Genomic DNA, 25794 nt, shown 5'->3' on the forward strand with positions numbered 1-25794 from the left:
TCTGGGCTCAGACTCTTGCATACGTTCAAGGGAAGGTGAGCGGTAATGGAGTCTGCATTTGTGCTGAATTTCCGCAGTTGTTCTGCCCCTCCACAGTGAGATCACGTTTTCTGTGCGTCTCAGGAAGCCGTTCCTGAAACATGTCTTTCCATCTCAGAGTAAATCCCAGGAGTGTGGTGGAAACCGGAAGGGGGCGTGGCCTGGTTTGTCCCCTGCTCTATGGTTCCCAGCGTATGGTCGCCTGAAGGAATGAATGCTGCCTCAGTGGCCTGTGAGGTTTCCAGGAAGAGTCTAACATGAGTCTATTTGAAGGCACGAAGTTATTTCCTTCCTTATTGCTCAGGATACTGGAAACTTTCTTATAATGTTTTCACTGTAATTCAGCTTAAGTTGCCCCACAAGGGCCCTTCTTATTCTAATTTCTATCAATTTGTCTCCCTTTTCCTAAAACTTCAGACACTCACTTAATTTGTAGTGGGTGGGATTTGCTAAGTGAACTGAAGTTGTCAAAAGTTATCTTTTTCCTTTTTATTTTTTTAAGTGTATCTACTTATTTTAGGGGTTAGTATGGGGGGAGGGACAGAGAAGGAGAGAATCCCAGGCAGATCCTGTGCTGTCACTCGGGACTTGAACTCATGAACTGTGAGACTATGACCTGAGCCAAAATGAAGAGCTGGATGCTTAACCAACTGAGCCACCCAGCTGCCATTTCCCCCCAAGAATAAACATCCTGGTGGAATTGTAGCGGGAGTGGAGCTTTGGGAGTGGAAGGCGGCTCCACCTTCTCCCCCTCACTGCTCCCTGTGGTCCTGCCCAGGTGTCTCTCACCTCGTCAGGGTATTTTCCCGGGTCCAGGAAGCCATTTCTGTGATCGTCCCCAACGCTGTGAGAGTCTTCGCTGGGGGAGTGCTTTTGGGGCTGGTCATTTCCCGCTTCAGGAGGGCCGTGTTTTGGAATGTTCTCAGTGTTATTTGTCTTGAACTCCAAAACCACTGCAGTTTCTAGGGTTCCAGAAGGATCTGCAGTATGACTTTTTTAAGCTATAGTTTCCCATGTCCTATATACCAGTGTGAGTTCATCTTTTCTCATTTGTCTGGACATGAACAGAGCTGGGAACCTAACCAACACTTATAATTACATTTCTGTGGGAAACTACATTCAGATTTCAACCTGGACTCTTAGTTCTTGCTGGGTTTCCCCTTCTAGCCCTTCCATTTTGAAGACAAAAAAGACAGGATGCTATATTTTGCTAATTTCCTTTGCCAAGACCATTTGGAAACCCCATGGAAAATTGGGCAAAATGTAAGATCTTAGAACCAGAAGATGTGAGGCAACATTTTACTATGATAGACTTGTAGCTTTGTCAGTCAGGTAGGGTTTATTTCATTAAGAGTGACAGATTCTCAGCTCACTCAGGGTGTATGAGACCCAGATACAGGGTCACGTAAGTGGAGGCCGGATCTAAGGGCTGAGATGATGGTGTTAGGGTGTGGATTCTCTGTCCCCTGCCTGAGTTCCTTATGATTTCTCTTGGGTGGCCTTCTCTACCTGGTAGCCCATGGCACCCGCAGCCTTACATTATCCTGGAAGTTACGCCCCGTCATTCCAGCAAAGCTCATTGTAGTGACTGTCCTTTGGTCCATGACTAGTGTGCACATCTCTGGACACCTTGGTGTGTGTGTGGGGGGGGTGGGCTGCACGGCCCCCCCCAGGTCTGGATCATGGGCCCAGCCCTGCAGTAGGGCAGGTTTCCTTGTGGGTTGATGGGGTGGGGGGGTGATCCCAAAGGAGGATCAAGGTGGGGCCAGGGGATGAGGGACAGGTGCCCCACAGGCAAAGACAAATAAATGTGTGGGTGGTTTTTAACTTCTTGTCTGCTGGGATACATGCTACAGTTTTAGATGTGTGACTTGGAAGCCAGAGCTCTGTTTTCTCTGTCAGCCACTTCTTGTGCAGTTCGGAGAAATCACAGGTGATGAAGCATCTTCGTGTCTGTAGCCTTGAGTCAATGAGGCGGCGGGTGGTCCTACTCAGCTACACGTGTCAGTGTTTCATCGTGTCTTACCAAAGAGGTTTTATACATCAGCACTGCATAAAAGGACGAATGCCACATTCTGACATGACCAGGACGCCCAAGAGCCAGGCTGTCAGGAATGAGAAGCAGAGACACTTCACGACCCAGTGGTGGGATTGGGGATCTGTTATTCCCGCGTGGCCCCAGAGTGGAGGCAGCGTGCCTCTCTGGGCTTGGGCAGAGGACCTCAGGTAATTCTCGGCTCCGAGAGTTTCAGTGTCTTCAGATGTCAGATACCTCATAAATGTCTTGTTTTTGGAGTTTTGCTTCCTCTGTGATAGCCTTTGGTTAGCTCGGGCTTTCCGTCTGGGCTGGGAGCACAAAGCATCCATGTTTCCTCCCTTAACACTAAGCTCTTGTGCTCTTGTTTTGTGCTGGATAAAAACCCAAGGAGATATGTTACTGTTAAGGTCTTTTTTTCTGTATAATCTGATCACTTTCCCCTCATACCCAAAAAGCAATTTTCTTAGCTATCTCTCCCGTTACCTCCTTCTCTTTGAATGTGAAGCTACTTTTGACATGCGGGACAGTAGTTAAGAGGAAACGAAGGAAGAGGAAAGGGAGGTGAGGAAGCAGCAAGCAGCAGAGGACTGGGGAGGTACAGATAGCCGGTGGGGGGGGGNTTATAAAATGGAGCAGAGAGTAGATGAGTGACTTACTAGGTAATTGGGAATATATGACCGACCTTGAAGTCAGATCTGAAGCGGAGTCCTGGCAGTGGCTCCTGTAAATTGTATTGTCTTAACGCTGGTCCATCTCAGGGTCGCCTGTCCAGTGGCTGGTGTGAAGCTGAAAGAAGACCGCGTGCTCCGTGTGTTACAAAGTGACACGGGGATCCTCAGGCTGCGAATCAACAGGGTGACAGACTGGAGTTGCGCTGGCTGAACGTTATCTGCTAGTGGTGCCCTTCCGTGTGCAGGTGTTGGACGTGGGAAGGGTTGGGTTTGTGCACATGGATCTTGAAGGAAGGGCCTGTGTGTGATGGTGGGTTTCACTGAGGAAAGAAGGGCCCAGAGTCGGAGACGTACAGGTTCTCTTCATCTCTCTTGGTCATCAGGATGTGTTCCCGGGTCTGCTGAGCCCCGGGGAAGTTTCCTCTCTCCCACGGGAGGGAGTGGGCCCCTGGGAGGCTGCTTCTCCCCTTCCCTGAGGAGAGCAGGAGGGAGCTGCTGATTGGGACCTGTGCCTTCAGGGGGACCCGGGAGAGCTAAGTCCTGAGCTCCCTGCGAGGTGGGATCTCAGGCGTGTCCATGAGTGCCATGCAGAGCGGCCTTCTGTCCACATAGGTGCAGAGGCAGGTAAGAGGCAGTGTTATTTCTCTGAACCAGGGGTACACAGGCCACTGTACATTTGCAGTGGATATTACCCCACCCTAGATAAAGAAATACCTGATTTACCCTATCCTAACATTTGTACTTCACGCTCAGTACCTTTCAAAATGGCCCCTTTCAAACTGGAATATCTTCTCGTTTTATGCGTGCTTGCGGTGTCCTCATGTGGGGCTGCATCCGCTGGTGCACTAATGAGACCCCCTGAATCAGCATGCGCCTGGAAAGGGTCATAGATCCCCACGTAGGGTTCTCGCCGTCTGAGAGGTTGTCCACGGGTCTTTCTGCTTCTTTGTGGACCTCGATTTGACCTCAACTTTTCCTGCTCAGGAACCGTTTCTGAGTGTGGGCACGCGTGCGCTCTCTCACACAGCATGCTGGCACCCACGGGTGTCCCAGCCACTCCCAGCTTCTCTCCCACCCAGCACGGTCCTGCCTGCTTCGCGGCAGAGCATTGGGAAAAACGGGACTGTGGATAGGAGTGCTTCCTGGTGTTATGGGTTAGGACGCATCTACTGCTGTGAGTTAACTTGACCTGAGTGAAAAATGGAGGTATTTTTCCGGTGAGTAGATCTGTTAATATGAAGTAAGTGTGTCGGTTGACGGTCTCATCCCGGGTGTCATTGAGGCCCCACCGGAGAACGGAAATGCCGTCCTTCATCATGCATGAGGCCTGCCCGTCCGGATTCCCTTCACTGACCTGTTTTGTTCTCCGTAATAGACTCTGTCACGGGGAGTCCTGTCTGGTTGTCCTTCTGACCTGCCAGAAAAATGGTGTGTCCTTGTACCAACCAGCCTTCGGTTTGTGATGCCACAGAGGCGACCTCCATTGTGAGCATCCATCTGCAGGTGGTGATGTGTGGGGTAAAACCCTTTTCCTCCATGGGGATGGGTCCTTCAGTAAAATCGGGGTTTACCCTGACTCAGCCTCAGACCCTTTTCCAGTCTCCTCGTGATCTGGAAGGTGTCTCTGAGCCCAGGTCTGCCTCGTCTGTGTGCAGTGTGTGGGCTTCACCCTGAACCTAATGCAACTTACTGTCGCCATTTCTGACTTCTTTTAATTCCTCCGGTTTTCCTGGTTCTTGAAACACGTGATCATGCAATATTATTCAAAGTGCATTTTATAATGAAGTTTTGCTTTTTGGTCATTAGTTAAAATATTAAGCAAAATACAGAGTTCGTCGTCTGGTACACACCATTACACATCTTACGCTAATGGCAATACAGCAATTATGAAACAATTGCAGATATGAAGATGTAAACGCATAATGCTCCGATAATTGGATTTCACACAAAGCCCTTTGCCACCTATGGTTTTTGAAGTATATTCTACAAATGAACTCCATTCCACTGTAAATGGAATGTTCTATAGTCCTCATCTACGACATACCTCACATCACAGTTCTCCATGGCTTTTGTTTATCAAACAAATATAGTACCGTTTTCAACATGAGAATCTAAAAAGATATGAGTTTTCTTATCCAATTTGTTTATTAATGATTTCTTAAACTGAAGGCAGAAGGAAGGTGGTTCACAGTGATTGGTGAGCCAGTGTCTTCATCTTCCATGCGCTGGTTTTCCCACTGTGCCGACCTGTGCAGCCCCAGTCCCCACCTGGAAGGCTTCCGGTGTTTAGAAACGAGCTCATCTCCCTTATGGACACGTGTCTAAATGTCATAGCAAAACGCGATGGTCTTTTGTTATTAATGGCATCTGTAGGCAGCTGCAGGCTTGGCCTCCTGCGTGAAGGCCTGTGGGCAGGTGCGAGGCTGACGGGAGGTGGACTTGCAGTGCCAGCTCCCACAGCGACTGGGTGCTGCCCACACCTTTACCTCTGCTGTCCTGATGAGGCCGCTGATGTCTGTTGGAATGCCCCCCGCGTTACCGCCGCTAGTCCCTGTGTCCCGTGGCAGCCTAGGAGCCGTGGAGGGGGCTGGCTCCATCACGTGGCCCCGGTTTACGTTCCGGTGGGCACATTACCTGACCCAAGACTTTGAAGTTGGAAACGTGGTTTCTGCAAGAGAGGTTTCCTCTCTTCCTCTTCTGGAACTCACACTTCCTGGAAGTGAGCAAAGAAATCTCTGGGAGCTCTGTGAGGTGTCATCAGCTTTAGGCTGAAGCAGTGATTACAAGATACAAGGGGAAGAGATGGTTTCCAAGTGCTTGACGTCATGGAGCCAGGCAGTCGACCCAGTTCTGAGGCTCTGGACTGTGCGGCCGCGAGCCTGTAAATTACCTTTAATGTTAAGTGAGTTTGAGTCCATCTGTCCGATTGTCCATCCTTCCTTCCGTCCTTCCTTTCTTCCTTCCCTCCTTCCTCCCCTCCCTTCCCCTTCCTTCCCCTCCCCTCCCCCCACTTCCTTCTTTCTTTCTATGTTAGACAGCGAGCACAAGCAGGGGCAAGGGGCAGAGGTGGGGAGGGAGAGAGAGAGGGAGAGAGAATCTGAAGCAGGCTCCATACTCAGTGTAGAGCTCGATGTAGGGCTTGATCCCACGACCCTTGGATCATGACCTGAGCCAAAATCAAGAGCCGGTTCAACCAATGGAGCCATGTAGGCGCGCTGAGTTCATTTTTCTCTCACCTTTCACCAGACACACTGTGACGGCTATTAACGTACGTGTCGTCCAGGGTCTCCAAAGACAGGGCCCGCAGGGTGTGTCTGTCTAGAGGGAGCCTGACTTGACTGCAGGGCGTGGGCTGCCGTGAGTGCAGAGGGTGTGAGTCTGATACCGGCAGGCAGGCTGCCGGGCTGGAGACCAGGCCCGAGCTGCTGCAGCCTGGGCCCGAAGGCTGTCTGAGACCAAGCCTCAGCCCAGGTGCTGGACTTTGTTCCAAATGGCAGTGTGTGTCCCTGACCCTTGGTGTGTCATGCACACTGTGTACAGCAGCCCGAAAGGAACGTGGGTAGGCAAGCTCCGTGTTCTGGCCGCCTGCTGCCTCGCTCGCTGCCTGCTGCCCCGGGCTCACAGCGACCACTCTGCTCTTCCTGCAGACGAGTCAGATGTGGAAGTCGGGGCAGCTCAGCTGATAGGAGGCAGCAGGTGCTTGGAGGAAGGAAGGATCAGTTTGTAGCAGAGAAGATGTCGTGTGTTGGAGAAGGCAGTTTAGACTTGATTTCTTTTGTTAATAATGAGATGCCTGTGACATTTCAGGTAAATCTGAGCTCCTAGAGGTGCCTGGGTGGCTTAGTTGTAGGTGTTCAACTGTTGATTTCAGCTCAGGTCAGGATCTCGTGGTTTGTGAGTTTAAGCCCTGTGTCGGGCTCTGCACTGACAGAATGGAGCCTGCTTGGGATTTTCTCTGTCTTTCTTTCTCTGCACAACCCCCAACCCCCCACAAACATTAAAAAACTCTGTAATCCTAGAGTAATATGTTATAGAGGAATCAGATAGAATTAAATCAACCGTGTGCCTTTGCTTTTGGTGCTAAGGAGACTTCATCAGGCATTGGTCAAGATGGGGATAACAGACTACCAATTAGAAGATATGGTTAGTGTAGTCGGTGGAGCATCCGACTCTAGATCTTGGGGTCGTGAGTTTGAGCCCCACGTTGGGTTTAGAGATTACTAAAAAAATCAACTTAAAAAATATTTAGAAGACATAAATGAATATATGAGCTAAGTTTCTAAACTGAGTGGAGAAATCAGATTGAAATTAAGACCTGCAACTTTGGAGTAGAGGAAACTAGAGTGATGATGCTGACATGTGTATAGTGAAATACAAATTTATAAAGCATTGATGGAATTTCATAGTCCTTTTGAGTACATATTTTTGTATATAAAAATTTTCTTAGACAATCTCATTCTGTAAACATGGAAGCTTTCTATTACATGGGCACCTCTAATTTGATGCCTAGAGGCAAAATAATGCTATTGTAATATTTATCTGAATTGATAATGTTGAATGAATTGTTTTCAAATTGTTTATTGTTCTGTTCATACTTTTTGACCTGATCCTAAATATATGATATTTAGAAGAATTACATCAGGGTGAAGGTCTGTACACATATCTATGGACAGATGCTACTTTTTCTCCATGTCTGTGGAAATGTGGAAGGCGGTTAATTCACGTTTGCTGGGAAATAAGGATGAGGATTGCTTTGGCTGGGAGGGTCCGGGGAGGGAATGATTGATCTCTGTGTATCGTGTAAGTGGCAAAATGAGATCAGTAGAATTGCATGTGGAATTATTTTGCATTATTCAGTTATGCTTTGCCATAAGCACTTCTTAACTATAATAGAAGATATTTTTATGCTGTTGACTTGATTACCTTCCAACCAACTAAACAGAATTTGAAATGTCTGTATTTTCTCATAACACTAAGGGAGCAGCACATCGACCATGTTGTGAGCTCAGCTCCTGTTATCACAAGGGTAGTAACATGTGGTTCATGTTCCTTTTTGAAAGATAAAAAGCACCTGAGATATTTTGGGATGGTCCATTGAAATATTTGTGGATATTAGAAATTAGGTAGGTAATATTTGGTGTAATATTTATACTCATGTATATATGCTGTAATCAGAAAAATGTTTTGTGATTTTGAAAGTAGATTCCTATAATCTTGTCTTGTTTCTTTTTATTTGAGAAAATACCCCATGTAAAATGTAAATAGGGACTATGCTGTGCCTTGCATCCTTGAAGGCTGTGTGTGTGTGTGTGTGTGTGTGTGTGTGGTTTCTTAAAAGCTATTGTTTTCAGCACTGAAGAATAAAAATGGAAAGTTAAATGTCTATTACAATTACTCAGTGTAGTTCCAAAGAAGGTTAAGGGCCAAAAAAGCTCAGGGTGCTGCTGACCCGACCCTCAGCAAGGGGCCTGCTCCCCTGACCTAGACGATCTCCCTCGGGAGCTGGGTAAGCACAGCCCTTTCTCTCATCTCAACGCTGCACACTCAGAAGAGCCTCAAGTCTGAAGCCCCTGCTTTCCTCCCTGATGGAGAGTCCATGTTTCGCCAGCGAATCAAGAAGGAGATGCTTGTCACCTTGCTTCACAGCCTTCTGGAGCCCCAGAAAGGTGGCTCCTGGCTGCTTACAGTGTGAGCAAGGTGGACGAACAGGTGATGAAAAATAGGCCATGGAAATGCAGTCATCACTTGGAATACAGAACACACTGAAGTACAGAACACACTGAGGCAGCCTCCTGGTAAAGTAGATTTAAAGGATAAACCAGAAGAAAGTTCAGAGAAAGACCCCGAAGCTCCTCTGTACAGTAGGAGTGGGATGCCCTCATTCCACTCTACAGGGAAGAATTGTAGAACAAGAATTTTGTTCCTTCAGGTTAGAAGCCGTGGAGATTAGAAAAGAGGTTGCACACACCTGCGTTGGTATGAGTGATGAAGTCACAGGCTCACAGGTGCACCGGGCGTAAACTCTGCGGGCGAGCGCTTTCTTCCCAGGGACCATGTTTGCAACATGTGTTGAATCTTAAGATGTTCCCATCAGTGTTCTGAGGACTTCGCAGGAAGAACTCAGTCCTCACAACTACCTGACGCTGTCGGTCCTGTTGTTAGCTCCAGTTTACACGTTAGGAAACAGCACGCAGTGCTTATGTAACTGACGTTCTGAGGAAGTGTTTCTGATGGAGGCTGGATCCCAGATTCGGTTGTGTTCAGATCCCTGTTTTTAGTCTGTGTGCTATGTGGGACAGCTGATAGAGTAGGAGATGATGTGAAAGAACCAATTACAAATACTATAGAAATTATAGCCCTTGAAAATAAATCTCAGTAGATATTCACAGATCAGACATAGCTGAAAAAAAATTAGTGAACTAGAAGATGAAGCTAAAGAAATATCCTATTATTAACCACAGAAAGAACAGATGAGAAACCACAGTTAGTGGTGCAGTGAATAGATCTAAAAGACAAGACATGCATCTGAGAGAAGCTAAAGAAAGAAATAATAGGGGTGAGTTTGTATAAAATAGCCAGTAATCTTTCCAAATTGAGGAATACTGTTTTCAGTTTGGTAATTTGTACCACCTGACAAATAACACAGGGTTTCAATAGTATGTAGAATTTAAGAAACAAAACAAACGAGCAAAGGGGAAAAAAAGAGACAAACCAGAAAACAGACTCCTAACTCCAGAGGACACACTGATGGTCACCGGGGGGGTGGGGGGGGGATGGCGACACAGGTGATGGGGTGAAGGACTCACCTGTCGTGGTGAGCACTGTGTGTTGTGTGGAAGTGTTGAATCCCTATATTGTACACCTGAAACCAGTATTACCCTGTATGTTAACTATTTGGAATCTAAATAAAAACTTAAGTAAAAAAAGGGTACAGAAAAAATGTACCACCTTTTAGGACAGAATAGGCCAACAAGACACATAACTTGACCCATCCTTGTAAAACACCACAGTATGCAGGGTAAAGACAGAATCCTCAAAGACTTAGTCAAGAGGACAGAAATTGCTTATAGATCGGTGAGAAATTTCTCAAAGGTAACAACAGAGGCCTGAAGCTATCATTGGATTTGTTGAATTCCATACTTGTGTAACTGTCATTCTCTACTGAGGGCAAAATAAAGACATTTTCAAGGACCTGGAAAGGTTGTCACACAGAGACCATGATGAAAGAAAAACAAGAAGATATTTTTAAGCATGAGGAAAAATGAACCCAAACGGGTGGTAGCAAAGAGATCAAGGACACATTTATTTATAAGGATTGATTTCAGAGTAAGTAATTTACTTTCCTTTGTTTAATGAGCAGTCGTACTTGGTATCCACACGGTAGTAATATCAGAGCAGCTGCAGTATGGGGAGGGCATTGTCAATTGGGGGGAAGTGTGAGCTCCCTAATGTTCTTTTGTTCAAGAGGATATTGGAGATACTAATTGATCAGTGGTTTTGCTAGAAAAATATATGTTTAATTGCATATGTTAAAACTGTTAAGGGAGAAATAGAACATATAGGCACTGAGAAAGCAGTGAAAAATCCTATTATAAGGCAGTAAAGAATAAAAAGTACAAAGAAAAACTAAACAGGAGCTATCAGGACCATATAATCCTGGTTTATCAGTAATCACAATAAACATGGGTGGGCGAACCTTAGACCTTACAAACAAAAACTGTCAGATCAGATTAAATACAACACAGAATCCTGTGGGTTTTTAACAGAACATTTTATACTTCAATAAAAAATACAAAGAAGTATTAATATTCAACAACAAAGAAGAACATGCCAAAAATGTCTTGAGGATAAAGTTGTGCAAGATTAAAAAAATTTCAAGAGAAAATTTAACAGTATGAAGAGTTAGGGGTAAAGAATGTGATAGAATCATAGTTAAAAGGACCATATTATCAGTAGAAGTTTTTGCTGAGAAATTTGAAAATCAAGATGGAATGTTTGGTTTTCTTGGTGAATATAAATCAAATAAGTTGGTGTAACAAAAGCTAGAAAATATGAATGGACTAGTAACTATAGGAAAATAAAACATTTTCTTAGGTGTACTTTTGTGAAAGACACTGGATCAGTTGTTTTATAGGTGAACTCTATACAAATTTCTATGAATTGATAATTCTGTTATCCAGACTAGTTCAGTTATACCCATTACTCTCTCTTTTTAAATTTAATTTTATTTATTTTGAGAGAGAGAGAGAGAGAGTGAGAGAGGCAGGGGCAGCAAGAGAGGGAAGGGGAGAGAGACACCCAGGCAGGCTCCATGCCGTCAGCACAGCATGTGAGATTATGACTTGAGCGGAGATCAAGAGTTGGATGCTTAACTGACTGAGCCACTTGGGTGCCCACCATCACTCTCTTTTAATAAGTAATTCCCAAACTTGACAATATAGTAGAAAAAGGCTAATTTTACTTAAAAATGTAAATATAAATTTCCTAAACAAAATATTAGCAAATTGCATCTAAGTGTATATTTAATATGATCAAATGGCTTTGTTTCATAAATGCAAGATTATTTCAATAAAAGGATCTCTATGTTAGTGACCCATAAGATGGGCCTGTTAGCAGAAAAAAATCATGGATGCATCACAGACACTGAAGGATGCTGAGACCACATAGTGGCCACTTAGGGTAGAATTCTGTGAGTGAGTATGGGCAGGACACTTCCTTCATAGAGTCAGAATATAATCAGAAGCCCCGCAGCGAGCAGAGCAGTTACTAGGAAATTCTAAACTGTGGAACCAAGAAGCAGCACCAGAATTCTCACCATTAGTCCTGATTATTCTGGGGTCTCCAGTTATGGTTAAATGGGAAGGTAAAAAAGGTGGAATATTAGAAATGTTCAGGGGAGAAAGGAAGAGACCATACATAATCTATTAGGTAAGTGGGAACATGGGTTATGTAGAACACATACAAGATCAGTAAAATAAAAATCATTAACTATACTGTATGTCATAAAGTAATGGCAAAATAGGTCCATTCTCAGAAACAAACCCTACAAAACGCCTTGGGAGAAAAAGGAATGTATAAGGTCTATAGGGGAAAAAATACCCCAAACTTTGAAATACTTGGAAAGGATGTAAAACATTACCAAGTGCTTGGTAGGGAAGCATACTTTAATGGCAAACTTCGTTATTAAAACCCATCACTTCACTTCAGGGGTGTGTGTGTGTGTGTGTGTGTGTGTGTGTGTGTGTGTGTGTGTGAGATACTTCAGTCACAATCCTGTTTGAGGGGGCCAGTGGAGGTGGGGAATGAGATTTGATTAAGGGATAAGAAAGTCAACGTGGAAGAAAGAATTCACAAGGTGTTCAGTAAAGTTTTAAAGAAGATCTGAATAGCGTGAGCTCTGGTCTGCTAGAGGGGAAAACATGTATAAATGCCACGGGAGGTAAATTAATTTGTACACCAGTCTTTTCTATGTGAGTGGCATTTTCAGGTTGGTGGAGAAAATATTGATTATTCGGCACATTTGTTGCGATCATTGGTTAGCCATTGGAGAGAAAATAAAATTTCTACTTGGCAACTCAGAAAAGTTTCAAATGCATCAATGATCTCGTTGTTAGAAATAGTTGTAGAAATGCTAAAACAAAATTTTGTCAAATGTGTTTTTTTTAACTGTGGAATTGGGAAGATCTGCGTAATGATAGAAGCCCTTAGAGAAGGGATTGGTAGGTTTGGACATAAATTCTATCAGATGCAACAAGGTTGTTGTAAGACACTGCTGAGGAAGTTAACGCACGAGAAAAAAGGAAAATCGTTGCAGCCTATAGAGCAGACAGATGGTCTGGAATATATAAAGAGATACTACATAGTTAGACAAATCTATGGAACAAGCAGTTTGCGCGGAAATAAATTTGATCAATAATCATAACAAAAGTTCTTCCAAATCCATGCAAGTAGTGGGAAACTTTTCTACCACCAGAGGTGTGCAGTAAACCTGGTGATGTGTGATGTGTGCACTGGCACACGTGTGGCAGTGTCCTAGACTAAAAACACACAAGTCCTGTGACCCGGTAACAACTTCACTCCTGGAAATCTGTTCCACACAAACTCACCGAGAAGCATATGAAACTGTGCAGAATTCTTAGCAAAACGGGAAAATTGGAAACAACCTAAATGCCAAAAAGCAAGGGGTTTGTAAAGTCAGTGTGAGTGTTCAGGCAGGAAAAAATGGGGAGATCCTGGTGCAGGAAGTGTGTGACCAGCAGTGTGTCAGTTCTGGAAAGGCAGAATTTCAACAAGAAATGCCTGGAAATAAATATATGGTTTAGCTGACAGTCAAAGCAGACATATACAGTGGTCCCCAGAAACCAGGAGTTAATTTCCAACTTGGCCATTATTACCTGTATTTGCAGACTGTGCTTGCTCACCTAAAAACACAGCTGATTTTCTTACCTTATTAGATTCGTACATTCAAAAGTAAGGACACGGTGTTGTGTAACGTGACTATTTGGCCAGAGTTTGGCGACAGAATAAGTTTCAGAAGATGGGGTGCATCTAGCAGGACCTTCATGGAACTTTATAGAACCTGATCATGGTTTCTGAGGGCCACGTAAAGTGTATTGTAGGAAGCATTTTGTGGTCAACCCAGCTTAGTGAGAAAAGCAAGTGTGTTTTTCTGGTTGATGATATAAACAAGCGTCCTCTGAAAGCTTTTCCTGTTTCATCTGATTCACTTGGTTGNATGTGCAGTGAAAAAAGCAGAATTTTAGAATTTATCAAAATGTATGTTCTAGCATTTTAAAATGCTGCCCTCAGATTTATCAGGGCATAGTGCTTTTTTTTTTTTTTTCCTGGAAAGAGGATGAGCAATTGTTCATACTCCTGGTACTGCTCTGGTTTCTTGGAATCTGCCTGGTTCCTTGCACAGCTAGCCCAAGTTCACAAATACTGCTTCTGCCATTGAATTACCGGAGAGATCATACCTCTGATTTAAAGTATGTTCTTGCGTTATTTCTGGTTGCATATTTTAATCTGGGAAAGCTGATGTATCGCAATTTCAGACCCTGATTGAGAAATGAAATGTTTTTCATAATGAAATCCTATGTCTGCTCTTACACGGCGTGTCATTACATGGCAGGGTCCTGTGTCATTTTTTATATGCAGCTTCTCTGCTAACGTGCTCTCCTCCATTGATGTAAGTATTGCTCAGTGGCGTGTTTTCTAGGCACATTCCATGTGTTTTCTTTTCCATGGGGGGGTGGTTGCTTATCATTTTTTTATCATATTTTTCCCCATTTCTATCCATTCCTCATCTTAGGCCTTCCCTGCACCTGAGGCGCGGCCGTAAGACCGGCCCGGTTTCAGCGCAGCTGCCCTGGGACGCTCGGCCTGCACCCCGTCCGGCCACCATGGGGACCGCTCAGGTAATGTCCCTGCTTTCCTTCCGTCCTCTGGCCTCCCAGCGGGTGGCGGGAGGGAGGATGCTCTCCAGGCACACAGGTGGCTGCTCTGAGCCCCTGGGGACGCCCTGAGCGCTGTGATGAGGTCAGGCTTCTTGGATGTGTGGCCTCAGTGCCGTGTGTCTGTGGAGCAGGTGATGGCCATGGACAGACCCAGCCCCCCCTTCCCCAGAATGGAGCTTCCCTGGCAGCTCTGGTTCTTTCGAAATGGTTTCTGGTGGAGACCTTCATGTGGCCTCGGCAGTGGTGGTGTGTGTGTGTGGGGGACCCAGGAGCAGGTGACAGCAGGGACACACAGGTCCAAACCACAGCAGGTGGACTGCCTCACATCCCCAAATCCCTAATACCCGGTGTTCCAGGAATCCTCAGCAGCCCCACACACCACGCACCTGCCTGCAGACACGGCTGGAGACATGTGAGGGCAGGGCTGTGGCCTTCCCTCCTCAGGGCCGACAGGTGGACCACACCGTCAGCTGGACCCCGCCCAGGGACAGCGGGTAGACCACACCGTCAGCTGGACCCCGCCCCCCCNGGTAGACCACACCGTCCGTGCGCCCCCTCTGCCCCAGCAGACTGTCCGTGGGGCCTCGTCAGGGCTCTTCACTCCTCAGCGTCCTCGAAGCTCGAGACCGTCAGCACCCCCTTCTGCTGGGGATTAGCTGCGGCCCTTGGTCTGAGAGCAGAGTTCACTCTGGTTTCTTTGAGCAGAGAAGGTGTTTGTTACAAAGGATGTTAGGTGCATCATGGGCCTTTTCATGGGGCTGGATAAAGAGGTCCTATGCTCGGCCGCCAGCCCCACTGCTGGGACCCCCTCGTGACGAGGACACCACCCCCAGATGCACAAGCCCCTAGCGGGGATGGGCCGCGTGGGCACAGTGTAGGCCCCAGGAAGCCTGAGAGCAGTTCTGACGTTGCTGGTGTGTGTTTTGGTGTTGCTCCTGGGGCGGGTCATTCAGAGGTGCGGGCGGCTGTGGTCCTGGGCTGGTCCCACGTGGAGGCCACTGCTGGAGCCACTTGGCAGCCCGCCCGCCTCCACCCTGTTCTTGACTGATGGGTGTGGTTCTCCCATGTGAGGTGACAACAGTAGACTTTATCCCAAATGGGGATTGCGGAGGTGAGGGAGCTGCCAGGGCTCCTACCTCCCTGTGACTCCCCTCTGCCGCCGCCACCTATGCCATCAGACCAGCCCCCTCCCTGGCTGTGCGGCTCACGTGCCTTCAGCCGAGACAGCTGGTTACTGGATGAGGTCGTCTCCGTAGGTTCTGCTTCAGAGGGCAGAGCCCTGACCTTGGGAGCCTGTGCAGGTGCAGCGACGGTGTCTGAGGGGTTGGCCTGCGTTCCGAACCAGGGGATTGTCGTGGTTGGGGTGGGCCTGCCGTGTGCGGGACGCTCGGCATCCCAGACCTCCAGCCCCACCCTCCCTCCAGCCGTGGAGACAGAAGTGTCTCCAGACATTGCCGAGTGGCCTTGAGGGTCCCCCCGCCCCCCGCCACCAGCGAAGCCCCTGAGGTTTGCCGGAGTCAGGTAGTTCATCCCCTTCCCTCATCTTGCTCTGTGTCTGAGTACCTGGGAGGGGGCTGTTGCTCTCGTTCAGGACACTGTGAACCTGACTGTTCTCTGCTTCTGTTCTCACCAGTCAGGTTTGTCAGTTTTAATGATCTTAATCAGCCAGATTTTGTGTCACTGATTTTTAGTATTATTTTTATATTTTCTGTTTCTCTGATAACTCTTCTGGTCTTGATCATTTCCTTTCTTCTACTTACTTTGCTTTGATCCCTGTTTTTTTTTTTTTTTAAAGATCGACACTGCAGTGAATGATTTGAGACTCCTCCCTGCCTGATAGACGTTTAGTGTTATGAATTCCCTGAGAATGATATCTTGTTGGGTGCCGAAGAGGTTCGTGTTTCTGTAAACATTCCTGAGAGGTGGTGAATCACTGGGAAAGAATATAGTGCCTTGGATTTTGCGGGATGTGCTGTCAGAAGCCCTTCCTCCCCACCCTTCTGCGGCCCGGCCCGGCCCCGGCCTAGACGAACTGCCCGCTGTCCACCCCCTGGGCTTGGGTTCCGCTCGGCCACGCGGCTTCCATCTGTGTTCTCAGAAGTTCCTTAATGATTTTTCTGTGTGGGCAGAATGTTCTTGTTTTCCAGCTGTGTTTGGGATTTATTCCCTTTTCCCCCACCACCAGCTATTTTATGGATTTGCAGGAGAGGGAGGCAAACAGAGACCCCATCTCCCCACCTGTGTCTCGTCTTTCTCAGCTGCTCTGTTCTGCCAGTGGGGAGACCTGTGTCCCCTCCCAGAGGCCGCTCCAAATCCCTCGGGGAGGCCTTCTGTCTCCTTTATGTTGCTCGTTCTCAAGTGGAGTGGTTTTGCTCCCAAGGCCATTGGCAGTGTCCAGAGAGATTTCTGGTGTTCACAACAGGGGGTGGGCGCCGCCTGCATCTGGCTGGTCAAGGGCACGATGCTCTAATCCTCCCTCGGTGCTCAGGACAGCCCCCACCACGAGGAGTGATCGGGTCCAAACGTCATAAGAGATAGAGTTCAGGAACCTTGCTTTACTTTTGTGACCTAACCTATCCTACTTAGGTGTCCTTAGGAGGCTGAATAACAAAGAAAAGGAGTAATGTAATCTTGTGCAAAACCGCTTGTCTTCAGTAGGAGGGTTTTGCTCAGGAACCCTAAGGACTTTGATTGGCTTGCATACAAATTCATGTACATACATTATATTTAAAATGCGCATTTGGACTTTTTGGAGTAACAAAATGTTTTTGAAACAACCTACTGGAATTATTCACACGCTTATGTTCTCATGGATATAATGGCTCCGTGTAAACTCACGCGTAACCCTGACATTGGTAATTATTCAACCCTCATGCAGGATTTGGAACAGTATTTACATTTCTGTTGTGCTCATGCAAGGATAAGAACAGGCTGTAGTTTGATGTTTGTCTCATTTAAAGTAAGGGAAATCATAGAAAGGGTTCTTAGCATTGCCTCTGAATCAAGCCACAGTAATTCTGAATGTAGAAATCTAGTTTATTTTGCAAAAGAAAACTCACTCTCCTCAAGGTAACTATGAATAGATCTATGTTGCTCCGAGACAAAGATTTATAGGAAGAGAAAGAAAATACTACCACTTATGGTCCTAAATGTGTGTATACAGTACATTCATGCTTCACGAAACAGCCCTCTGTTAAAGCATTATTCATTTTCTTTGGGTAGAGTCACCGGTTTTTAGTTAGGGTTTTGGTTAACTTTGGCAAACCCGTTGTTTTTTTTTTAATTACACATGGATTCAGTTTGGTTTAACTGTTTACTGAATTAAACCTACTGGTGCTTTCTTTCCTTCCTCCTCATTAGCAAGAAAGCCAGGAGGGTACTCGTATCCCCTGTCTGGTTGATGGAGAATCCAGTTTCTGATGTAGGGGTGAATGGAGGTGGGGTGTGGACAGGTGACCACTGTTTGCTTGGCGGTGGGAAGCCCAGGTTCTAGTTCAGATTCGTCCATGACTCTTCCTTGTCTGGGGCAGACTTGGCTCCTAGGTGTGTCTCACTTCAGTCCTGTAAGTGAGGGGATTGGGTCCTCAGTTCTCACGGTCAGACCACGTATACCTGCCAGGATTTCACACGTGGATGAAGAGTATCTAGCACTTTTATAAATAAATGGTTTAACCTTTTTAGTTCAGTAAGTATGTTTGTATTATATAAGTTGTTTGTGGAAGTACCTTCTATCTAGCTAATTCAGAGATTTGCCTGTAGAAATTGTGAACATTGTAATTGTAAATTGTTTTAAGCTCTGTCTCTCTTCCTTTTTATTTATGTATTATTTATTATTTTTATGTTGTATGTTTGAGAGAGAGAGCATGTGCACACATGAACAGGAGAGGGGCCGAGGAAGAGAATCTCAGGCAGGCTTCACACTCAGCCTGGAGCCCAACATGGGGATTGATCCCAAGGCCCTGGGATCATGATCTGAGCTAAAATCAAGAGTTGGACACTCAACCAACTGAGCTCCCCAGGTGCCCCTGTCTCTTCCTTTTTAAAAACCATGCAAGCAGTATATATTACCATGGAAAACTTGGCATGAATAAAAATTCGAAGATGGTCATTGTTGACATGTTTACTTTTCATATTTTCCCATGTCCTTATATGCATATAGCCACATTTTGTTTTAATAAAATGATTGTACCAATGACAAATGTTTTAGCAAATTAATACAGTATATTATTGGCAACTCTCCTTGTCTATGACAATATTTAAAAATATTTTAATAGTGACGAAGCGTTCCGTGATATGGGAATCTCCCAGGCTGGCAGCCGTGTCCAGTCTCTGGGGATGTAAATAGTGCCTGTACGAATTACCTCTACTCAGCTAATTATTCTCTTAGAATAAATTTGTGAATTTAAAAGGTTTCAAAAGATAGGAAAATTTAAAAACTTTCACTATACCTTTCAAATGTGGTATTCACAAAACGCACCTGTACGTTCTCTCCCAACACCACACACTCAACGACGTTTGCTTTTTACATTTTCTGTATAATTACGGGCTTGGCAGATGATCTGTATTTGGCAGTTTGTTTACTTAGGCTAGCGGTTCTGTTGAGTGTATTTTTTTCCTACTTTACCTTTGGGTTGGTATGTAAATGGCATGGCGTGGGGTCTTTGCCTCATACCAGTATTATTAGCATGTTTATTTTACCATTTTGAAATCTAAACTGTAAGGTATTAACTGTTTTCATGTATTTATGATCCAAATATTTTTTAAACTTTTTTTTAATTTAATTTTGAGAGAGAGACAGAGAGCATGTATGTGCACATGAGCAGAGGAGGGGCAAACAGAGGGACAGAGGATCTGAAGTAGATCTGAGTGGGTCTGAAATTCGACGCGGGGCTCAAACTCATGAATCGTGAGATTGTGACTTGAGCTGACATTGGGGCTCAACCAACTGAACCACCCAGGTGCCCCCCAAATATATTTTTTGCTTCTCACATTGACATTTCACCTTCAACTGCATGATTTTTTTCATATGTAAGAAGTATATTGTCATACAGTCATGTCATGAATGTATTCCCTCATGATTTCTGTCTTTGGGGAACACTTAAAAAGCCTTTCTTTGCTAAAATTTGCATAAACATTTAGCCATATTTCACTTTAACATTTTATTTGCTTTTACGTTTTTTAATTCTTCTGGATTTATTTTGGTTTACGTATAAAGTGAAGGCTGTCCTTTTGCACTGATTGGCTAACCAGACATTGAAGTATTATTTCCTGAGAAATGAGGATTATCTTTTTATTTGGGGAAAATGCTAAGTGAGGTGGACTCCTCTATCACTGTCCCCTTTCCCTTGACTTCTGTGGGTAAACATTTATGGTAAAGCTCTTTATTTATTGCAAAGTGCCTGGTGATTTCAGAATCGTGTACTTGTGTGGGGACGTGTGCCTTAGCTGAAGTCTCCAGTGATCGTGGAAAGGTGGCGCTTGGCTTTCGGGAAAATCCCAACTGTGACAACACTGTGTGATCATATCGGATGTAGGGACCAGCCTGGACAGTCTATTGCAGATGGGCTTTTCTTTCCCCCTGAAGCCAGTTCCTGTAATGAGTGATGTCTGCAGGGCATCTGCGCACTCCAGTGTCGCACGTGAATGTGTTTGCCTGACTTTCTGGTTGATGGACCCAGTTACAGACCCAACAAGCATATTCAAAGCCGCCCGGTGGTTACAGCAGACAGGATAGGGATTAGACAGGTCCATGTGCAAATACTTCTTTGTGTATTGTTTTCCCTAACGGTACATGTGTAATCAGCACAGACACCTGACAGTGTCATGCAGCGGTGATATGGGTATATGAGTAATTTACTCCTAGACTTTTGGGTAGGCATAGTGCTAGAGTAAGCATTTTATTGCCCTTATCCGGAGAGAATTCAGGTCTTCTTCTGTAACAGAATACCACGAACTTGTTGGCTTAAACAACAAATTTATTGTCTTAGAGTCCCCAACTCATGCTTTCTCTCTCTGTCTCTCAAAAAGAGTTTAATTGTGGAGGGGCAGAGAGAGAGTTAGACACAGAATCCGAAGCAGGCTCCAGGCTCTGAGCTGTCAACACAGAGCCCGACGCATGGCTCGAACTCAAGAACCATGAGATCATGACCTGAACTGAAGTGGGACACTCAACCGACTGAGTCCCCCAGACGCCTCATTACCATTTTTATAGTGGAAAATATTGTTTATTGAGGCTGAGGATTCCTCAGTAGGATCTGGATTTCTAATTTTATTATCAGTGTGGTGGGCTTACCTTTTTCTGTGACATATATGGACATAATTAAGGTGTTGCCCTGATTAAGAATGAAATAACTGAAGGATGGAAGTCATTACTGTTCTTGATGAACATTAAAATGTTAATGTTAAAGAGAACTGCAGTGTGAATTACTTGCCCTGAATCAGTCCGGGCTGGTGAGCACACGGAGACCCATCTCAGGAAGCAGTTATATTGAGTCACCCTGTCACTGGCCCCTCAAAGATAGCAGTCTTGCATTGAGTGCAGGAGCGCAGGCTGGGGAGTCAGGACAGGGACACGGTAGGCACTGCGGGAAACTTCCGGGCTGGTGCCTGCCACTTGGGTTTGCAGACAGAGCCACGGGCGCATGTGGGGCGCTTCAAGCATGGATGAGCAGAGGAACAAAAAGACAGACGGGATGAACAAGCCAGTCTCGTTTTAGGAAGTCTGTGAGCGGTTCTGGGCGGAAGCAGGCTAAGGAATGCTTTTCTTGTTTTCTAGCGCCACGAACATGGTATTCAGGACATTGCTGTTGGAACGAACAAACTATTTTTAGTTGGAAAAAAAACAGTTGTAAATTTCCTTGCTACGTGCCGCTTATCTGCATTTTACTTGTATCTCTTTAGAAGAGTTGGATCTTTTTGCCTTAAAAAAAAGATCCGTCCTCCTCTACCAAACCGCTGTAAAGAAAGAAGAGCTTTTTAGAAATACAGCTTTGGGGTCATATCCTTGTTGCCTGAGTTCTTCCGCCTGTGTGGGTTAGAATGCTATTATCCTGATGGTTTTATTTGTAGTTTCTTCCCAAATGTGCTCTACTTTATTTCTCCAAAGATATTTAAAGAACTGGGTATGCCTGGGTGACTCAGTTGAGTTTCCGACTCTTGATTTCGGCTCAGGTCATGATCCCAGGATTACAGGATCGAGCCCCACATCAGGCTCCATGCTTAGCATGAAACCTGGTTGGGATTCTTTTTCTCCCTCTCTCTGCCTCTTCCCTTCTCTTGCGCACGCACGCGCTCTCTCTCTGTAAGAAAAAGATTTAAAGAACTTAAAGATTGAGACTTCATTAACTCAGCAAAGCTGTCACATTCAGTGTTAACGTGTGTGTTTGTATTTGTGCGAGATGGTGTGTATCTGTGTTTATGAATGTACAGGTTTGTGTGAACAGGTGTGTGTTTATGTTTGTGTGTGAGCAGGTGTGTATCTGTGTCTATTTGTGTGAACAGGTGTGTATGTGTCTATTTGTATGAGCAGGTGTGTATTTGTGTGTAGATTTGTGTGAACAGCTGTGCATCTGGGTGTCTTATTTGTGTGAGCAGGTATGTATCTGTGTGTGCACATTAGTGTGAACAAGTGTGTATCTGTGTATGTATTGGAGCAGGTATGTGTCCATGCAAGTGTCTGTGTCAGCAGGTGTGTGTGTGTGTGTGTGTGTACGTGTGTGTGCATGTGCGTCATGAAGACAGGCGTGAGATCTCTGATCAGGGCCGAAAGCATACGACGAACTTTGCACTACAAGTGAGTGATCATATGACATAGAATATTTAAAATATTAGCTACTATTGTATTTCAGTTTTTCTTTAAATCCTTAGTGTTTTGTACTTGAACATCACTTACTTCTCGAGTCTAGTAAGCAGTGTCTGGGGTTTGAGATGTCTTTCTGCAGACACGTTCTGGAGAAATTGATGAGAAGTCCAGGTGATGTTACAGGACCCTGGCCACGCCGTCGCCCGGCCCCCACGCAACCCCCGCCCCGCGTCTGTCGCACAAGTGACGCGGAGCCGAGTGCGCGGGCGGGAGGGCACTCTCTGGCCGCAGCGCTGAGGGAGCCGAGGCCCCTCCCCGGGCGTCCCGCGGTGCGGTGACCGGAAGTGCCCCGGGAGGCCCCTCCCCGGGCGTCCCGTGGTGCGGTGGCCGGAAGTGCTCCGGGTGTGCCGTGTGCGAGCCTGCGCTCAGGACCCCTGCCCCGTGCGGGGCCGCGGGGCCGGTCTCAGAGGCCCGGAGGGCGGTGAAGCACCAGCACGTGTGTGACCGCGGCTCGCACCTACCGGCCCGGGACCCGACGCCGCCCCGGATGCCCCGGACTCGGCTGCGCAGCGCTGACGCCGTGTTTCCGCGTTTCCTGCGTCACTGTATAGCCGCACGCCTCCTTCGCTGACGTCGGGACGCGTGTCCTCCCTCGGACGACTCTGCCCCTGGCGGGACGACGCGCCTGTACTTACATAAGAAAATAAACACCTAGATTTAAAGAACCATCTGTAACAGCAGAACAGACGGCAGCACAACAGCTGTGTTGTTCTCAAGAGCTTTTTTCTCTGGTCATAAATTTAGACCCAGCCGCCCCACAGCCACCGACGGGGGGAAATGGAGCCCGCGCGGCCGCCCGGCCCCGGGGGGNCCTGTGGGGTGGCCCTGTCCCTGGGCCCTGCACCCACCGCGAAAGCTTCGGCCTCCCGAGGTGCCCCTTGTGACCTGGCACGTCGCTGCGGACGACAACACTTGCGAAGTTTCCACTTGTGAGGTGTCTGGCCTTTCGTCGGTCACCGTAGATTGGTGTTTAAACTGGTAAATGGGTTTGCTGGAGTGTAGGCGGCGGGTGGTGTTTCTCCAGAGACTTTGAATCCGGCCTTCGCCCTGAATATACTTTGATTAACGCCCCGCCGGGAGCGCGGTGCTGACGGCAGACGGAGGCGCGGACNCTTGGCCTGTGCTGGGGTCGCCCTGTCGCTCCCCTGGAGCCCCGCTCCCCGCAGAACGAGAGGGCGGACTCCGTTGTGTGTTACCTGCGGCACTCTCCCTGGTGCCCGGCACGCCGTCAGTCTTCTCACTGAATTTATTAAACACCGGTTTCGACCAGGACTATAAACTCAGACTCAATGAAAACACTGGAGAATGTAATATTTAAACACTTGCATCTCTGAGAGTCCTTCTTGCAAAATGCATGCTGCGTGTTTACCGTCATTTCCCCTAGGAGCATCAGGCGTGTGACGAGTTTTGTCTGCTTGGTTGGCTTGAGGTTGGGCCGGGGCCGGGGCCGGGGCCGGACGCACTGTGGAGATTCAGTGTGTGTGTGTGGAGCATGTGTTGGGAGAGTTTCCCTCATGGTGAGATGGCGTCGTGGCGGGTGAGGGAAAGAGCCAGCCGCATCCGGGCCTCTGCAGGGATCCCATGTACACTCGGTAGAGTCCAGGCCACACTCATGGTCACATCTCCCTGCTCTTCTCCTCCTGCACCTCTTGCCTGTGTCTCCCCCCAGCTGAAGTTTAGGTGCCCTGAAGTCCAGCTAAAATCTGTTAATTATGGTTATTATTTTATAGTAGTTGTTTTTTTAAAAGGAAAGTGGCCCAGAATTTTTCCCCTTTCTGTGTTGGTGATCCTCAGTCCTCACCGTGTTCAAGAGTCCCATGTGGAGGGCAGGATAACTCACAGATTCCGGTTCACCCGTCCTGGGGTGGGGTCCTGGCATCCGAGTGTTTGATGCCTCCTTGAAAATTCTAGAGCAGGGGTCATCTGGGTGGCTCAGTTGGTTGAGTGTCCACCTCTTGATCTCCGCTCAGGTCATGGTCTTGTGATTCGTAGGCTTGAAGCCTGCATTGGGCCCTGTCTGTGCTGACAGCTCAGAACCTGTTTGGGATTCTTTCTCTCCCTCTCTCTTTCTTTCTCCCCTCTCTCTGCCCCTTCCCTTCTCTTGCGCGCTCTGTGTGTGTGTGTGTGTCTTGCTTTCTCTCACTCTCAAATAAGTGAACTTGAATAAAAAAGAGTTGTGGACTCCACACGAATAAAATAGAGATCTTTACGAATTTCATTTAATCTGTAATATACAGTGTTTGATAAGCTTAAAGTAAAAGAAAAAGAATATATCCCTTGACCCGTTGTATTTAGCCGTCACAGTTGGGCGAGCACCGAGGGGCCACTTGAGGCCTGCAAGAACAGCACAAGACACTAATGAAGAGGAAGCAGGGGTCATGTTTGCGTGATGGAGATGGAGGCCGCTAACTGGAGGGGCCGTGATCACGGCTGCTGCGTTTCTCGAGCAGGAGCGGGCCGCTGGCTGGTGCTGCTGTTAGACCGGGCATCAGCTGGGTTCATTGTCATGTCGGCGGCTGAGAAATGGTCGGCTGTGATGTACACAGCACTGTGTTCAGTAGGAAAGCTCCCATTCCCTTTACTGACCTTATGCAGACTCCGTCCTCCTTGATGCTGCGATAGGAAGTATGTGTGGCTTTATGTTACTGAAGCTTTGAGGTTCATTGATGGCCTAAAGATCAGGAAGTTGTCGGAACCCTGTTGTGAACAGAATGACAGAGACAGATGAAAGCTACAGAAGATAAACATGCAGAGATGCGGTGTGAAGAATTACCGTAAGGGGACAATTACTAGGATGTTCCGGACTTCACTGTGTTCCTTGTTCCCTGACACACCTTCTGCCCACAGTGACCACGGTCCTGACTTGTAAACTTCTCTCCCACATCCCTCAAGTCTGCCTCTGAGGGATGCCTCAGGTGCCTCTGTCCACCCGTGTCCTGGACTCTGTAGTTGAGTCCTGACCTTTTCTCACCTGAGATGTCTCTGTGTCTCTCTTACACTTCTCTTCTGGAGCTCTTCAACCCAGATGCTGTTGTGCAGTCTGGATCCCATGCACAGGCTAACGGGGTGATGGATGCGCATTGAGGAGGCACTTGTGGGGATGGGCACTGGGTTTCAGATGTAATGATGAATCACCGGGTTCTACCTCTGGAAACAAGACTACTCTGTTAACTAACTTGCATTAAAACATGTTATAAAGTCATGGATTAAGTACATGTGATGTGTTTCAGTCGTTGTGGTGATTTAGTGATGTTTGGACACCACTCTCTTTGGCTGGCATGGGCGGGACCTCCTCAGGTTGGGCGGAGAGACCTTTGACATGACTCTAGAGTCTTTCTGTCTGTCTTTAGGTTTTTATTTAAATTCCAGTTAGTTAACAGTGTAATATTAGTTTCAGGTGTACGATATAGCAACTCAGCCCTTCCATACCACAGGTAGTGCTCATCACAAGGGCACTCCTGAAAATCCCCATCGCCTATTCCCCCCATTCCCCCATCTACCTCCCTCCCCTCTGGTGACCATCTATGTGTTCTGTAGTTAAGAGTCTGTTTCTTGATTTGCCTCTCTCTCTATTTTCTGTTTGCTCGTTTGTTTTGTTAAATTCCACATATGAGTGAAATCATATGGTATTTGTCCTTCTTTGACAAATGCTTCTTAGCATTATACTCTCTGGATCCATCCATGTCCTTGCAAATGGCAAGATTTCATCTTTTTCATTGCTGCGCACTA

The 25794-nt window shown here is 46.6% G+C and overlaps 1 protein-coding gene and 1 long non-coding RNA gene across 3 annotated transcripts in view; one reads left to right on the plus strand and one right to left on the minus strand.

Annotated features, from left to right (window-relative positions):
- The first annotated feature begins 14063 nt into the window (after window positions 1-14063).
- DLGAP2 (DLG associated protein 2) overlaps window positions 14064-25794 on the plus strand; it is a 608379-nt gene continuing 596648 nt past the window's right edge. Inside the window, exon 1 of the mRNA XM_077771905.1 lies at window positions 14064-14165. Within this exon, the coding sequence (XP_077628031.1) occupies window positions 14151-14165 (15 nt within the window). The 5' untranslated portion in view covers window positions 14064-14150. The remainder of the gene's footprint in view (window positions 14166-25794) is intronic.
- LOC144237925 (uncharacterized) lies at window positions 17383-23162 on the minus strand. 2 transcript variants are annotated; one of them, XR_013336963.1, is made up of 3 exons: window positions 22951-23162; window positions 22096-22690; window positions 17383-17765 (listed from the first exon to the last, which is right to left on the minus strand). It is a non-coding gene; the product is annotated as an uncharacterized LOC144237925 (long non-coding RNA). The 2 variants fall into 2 exon arrangements; XR_013336965.1 differs by lacking the exon at window positions 17383-17765 and adding an exon at window positions 20676-21007.

Source organism: Crocuta crocuta, unplaced genomic scaffold, assembly GCF_008692635.1.
Source record: "Crocuta crocuta isolate KB4526 unplaced genomic scaffold, BGI_CrCroc_1.0 scaffold111, whole genome shotgun sequence".
NCBI classification, from domain to species: domain Eukaryota; kingdom Metazoa; phylum Chordata; class Mammalia; order Carnivora; family Hyaenidae; genus Crocuta; species Crocuta crocuta.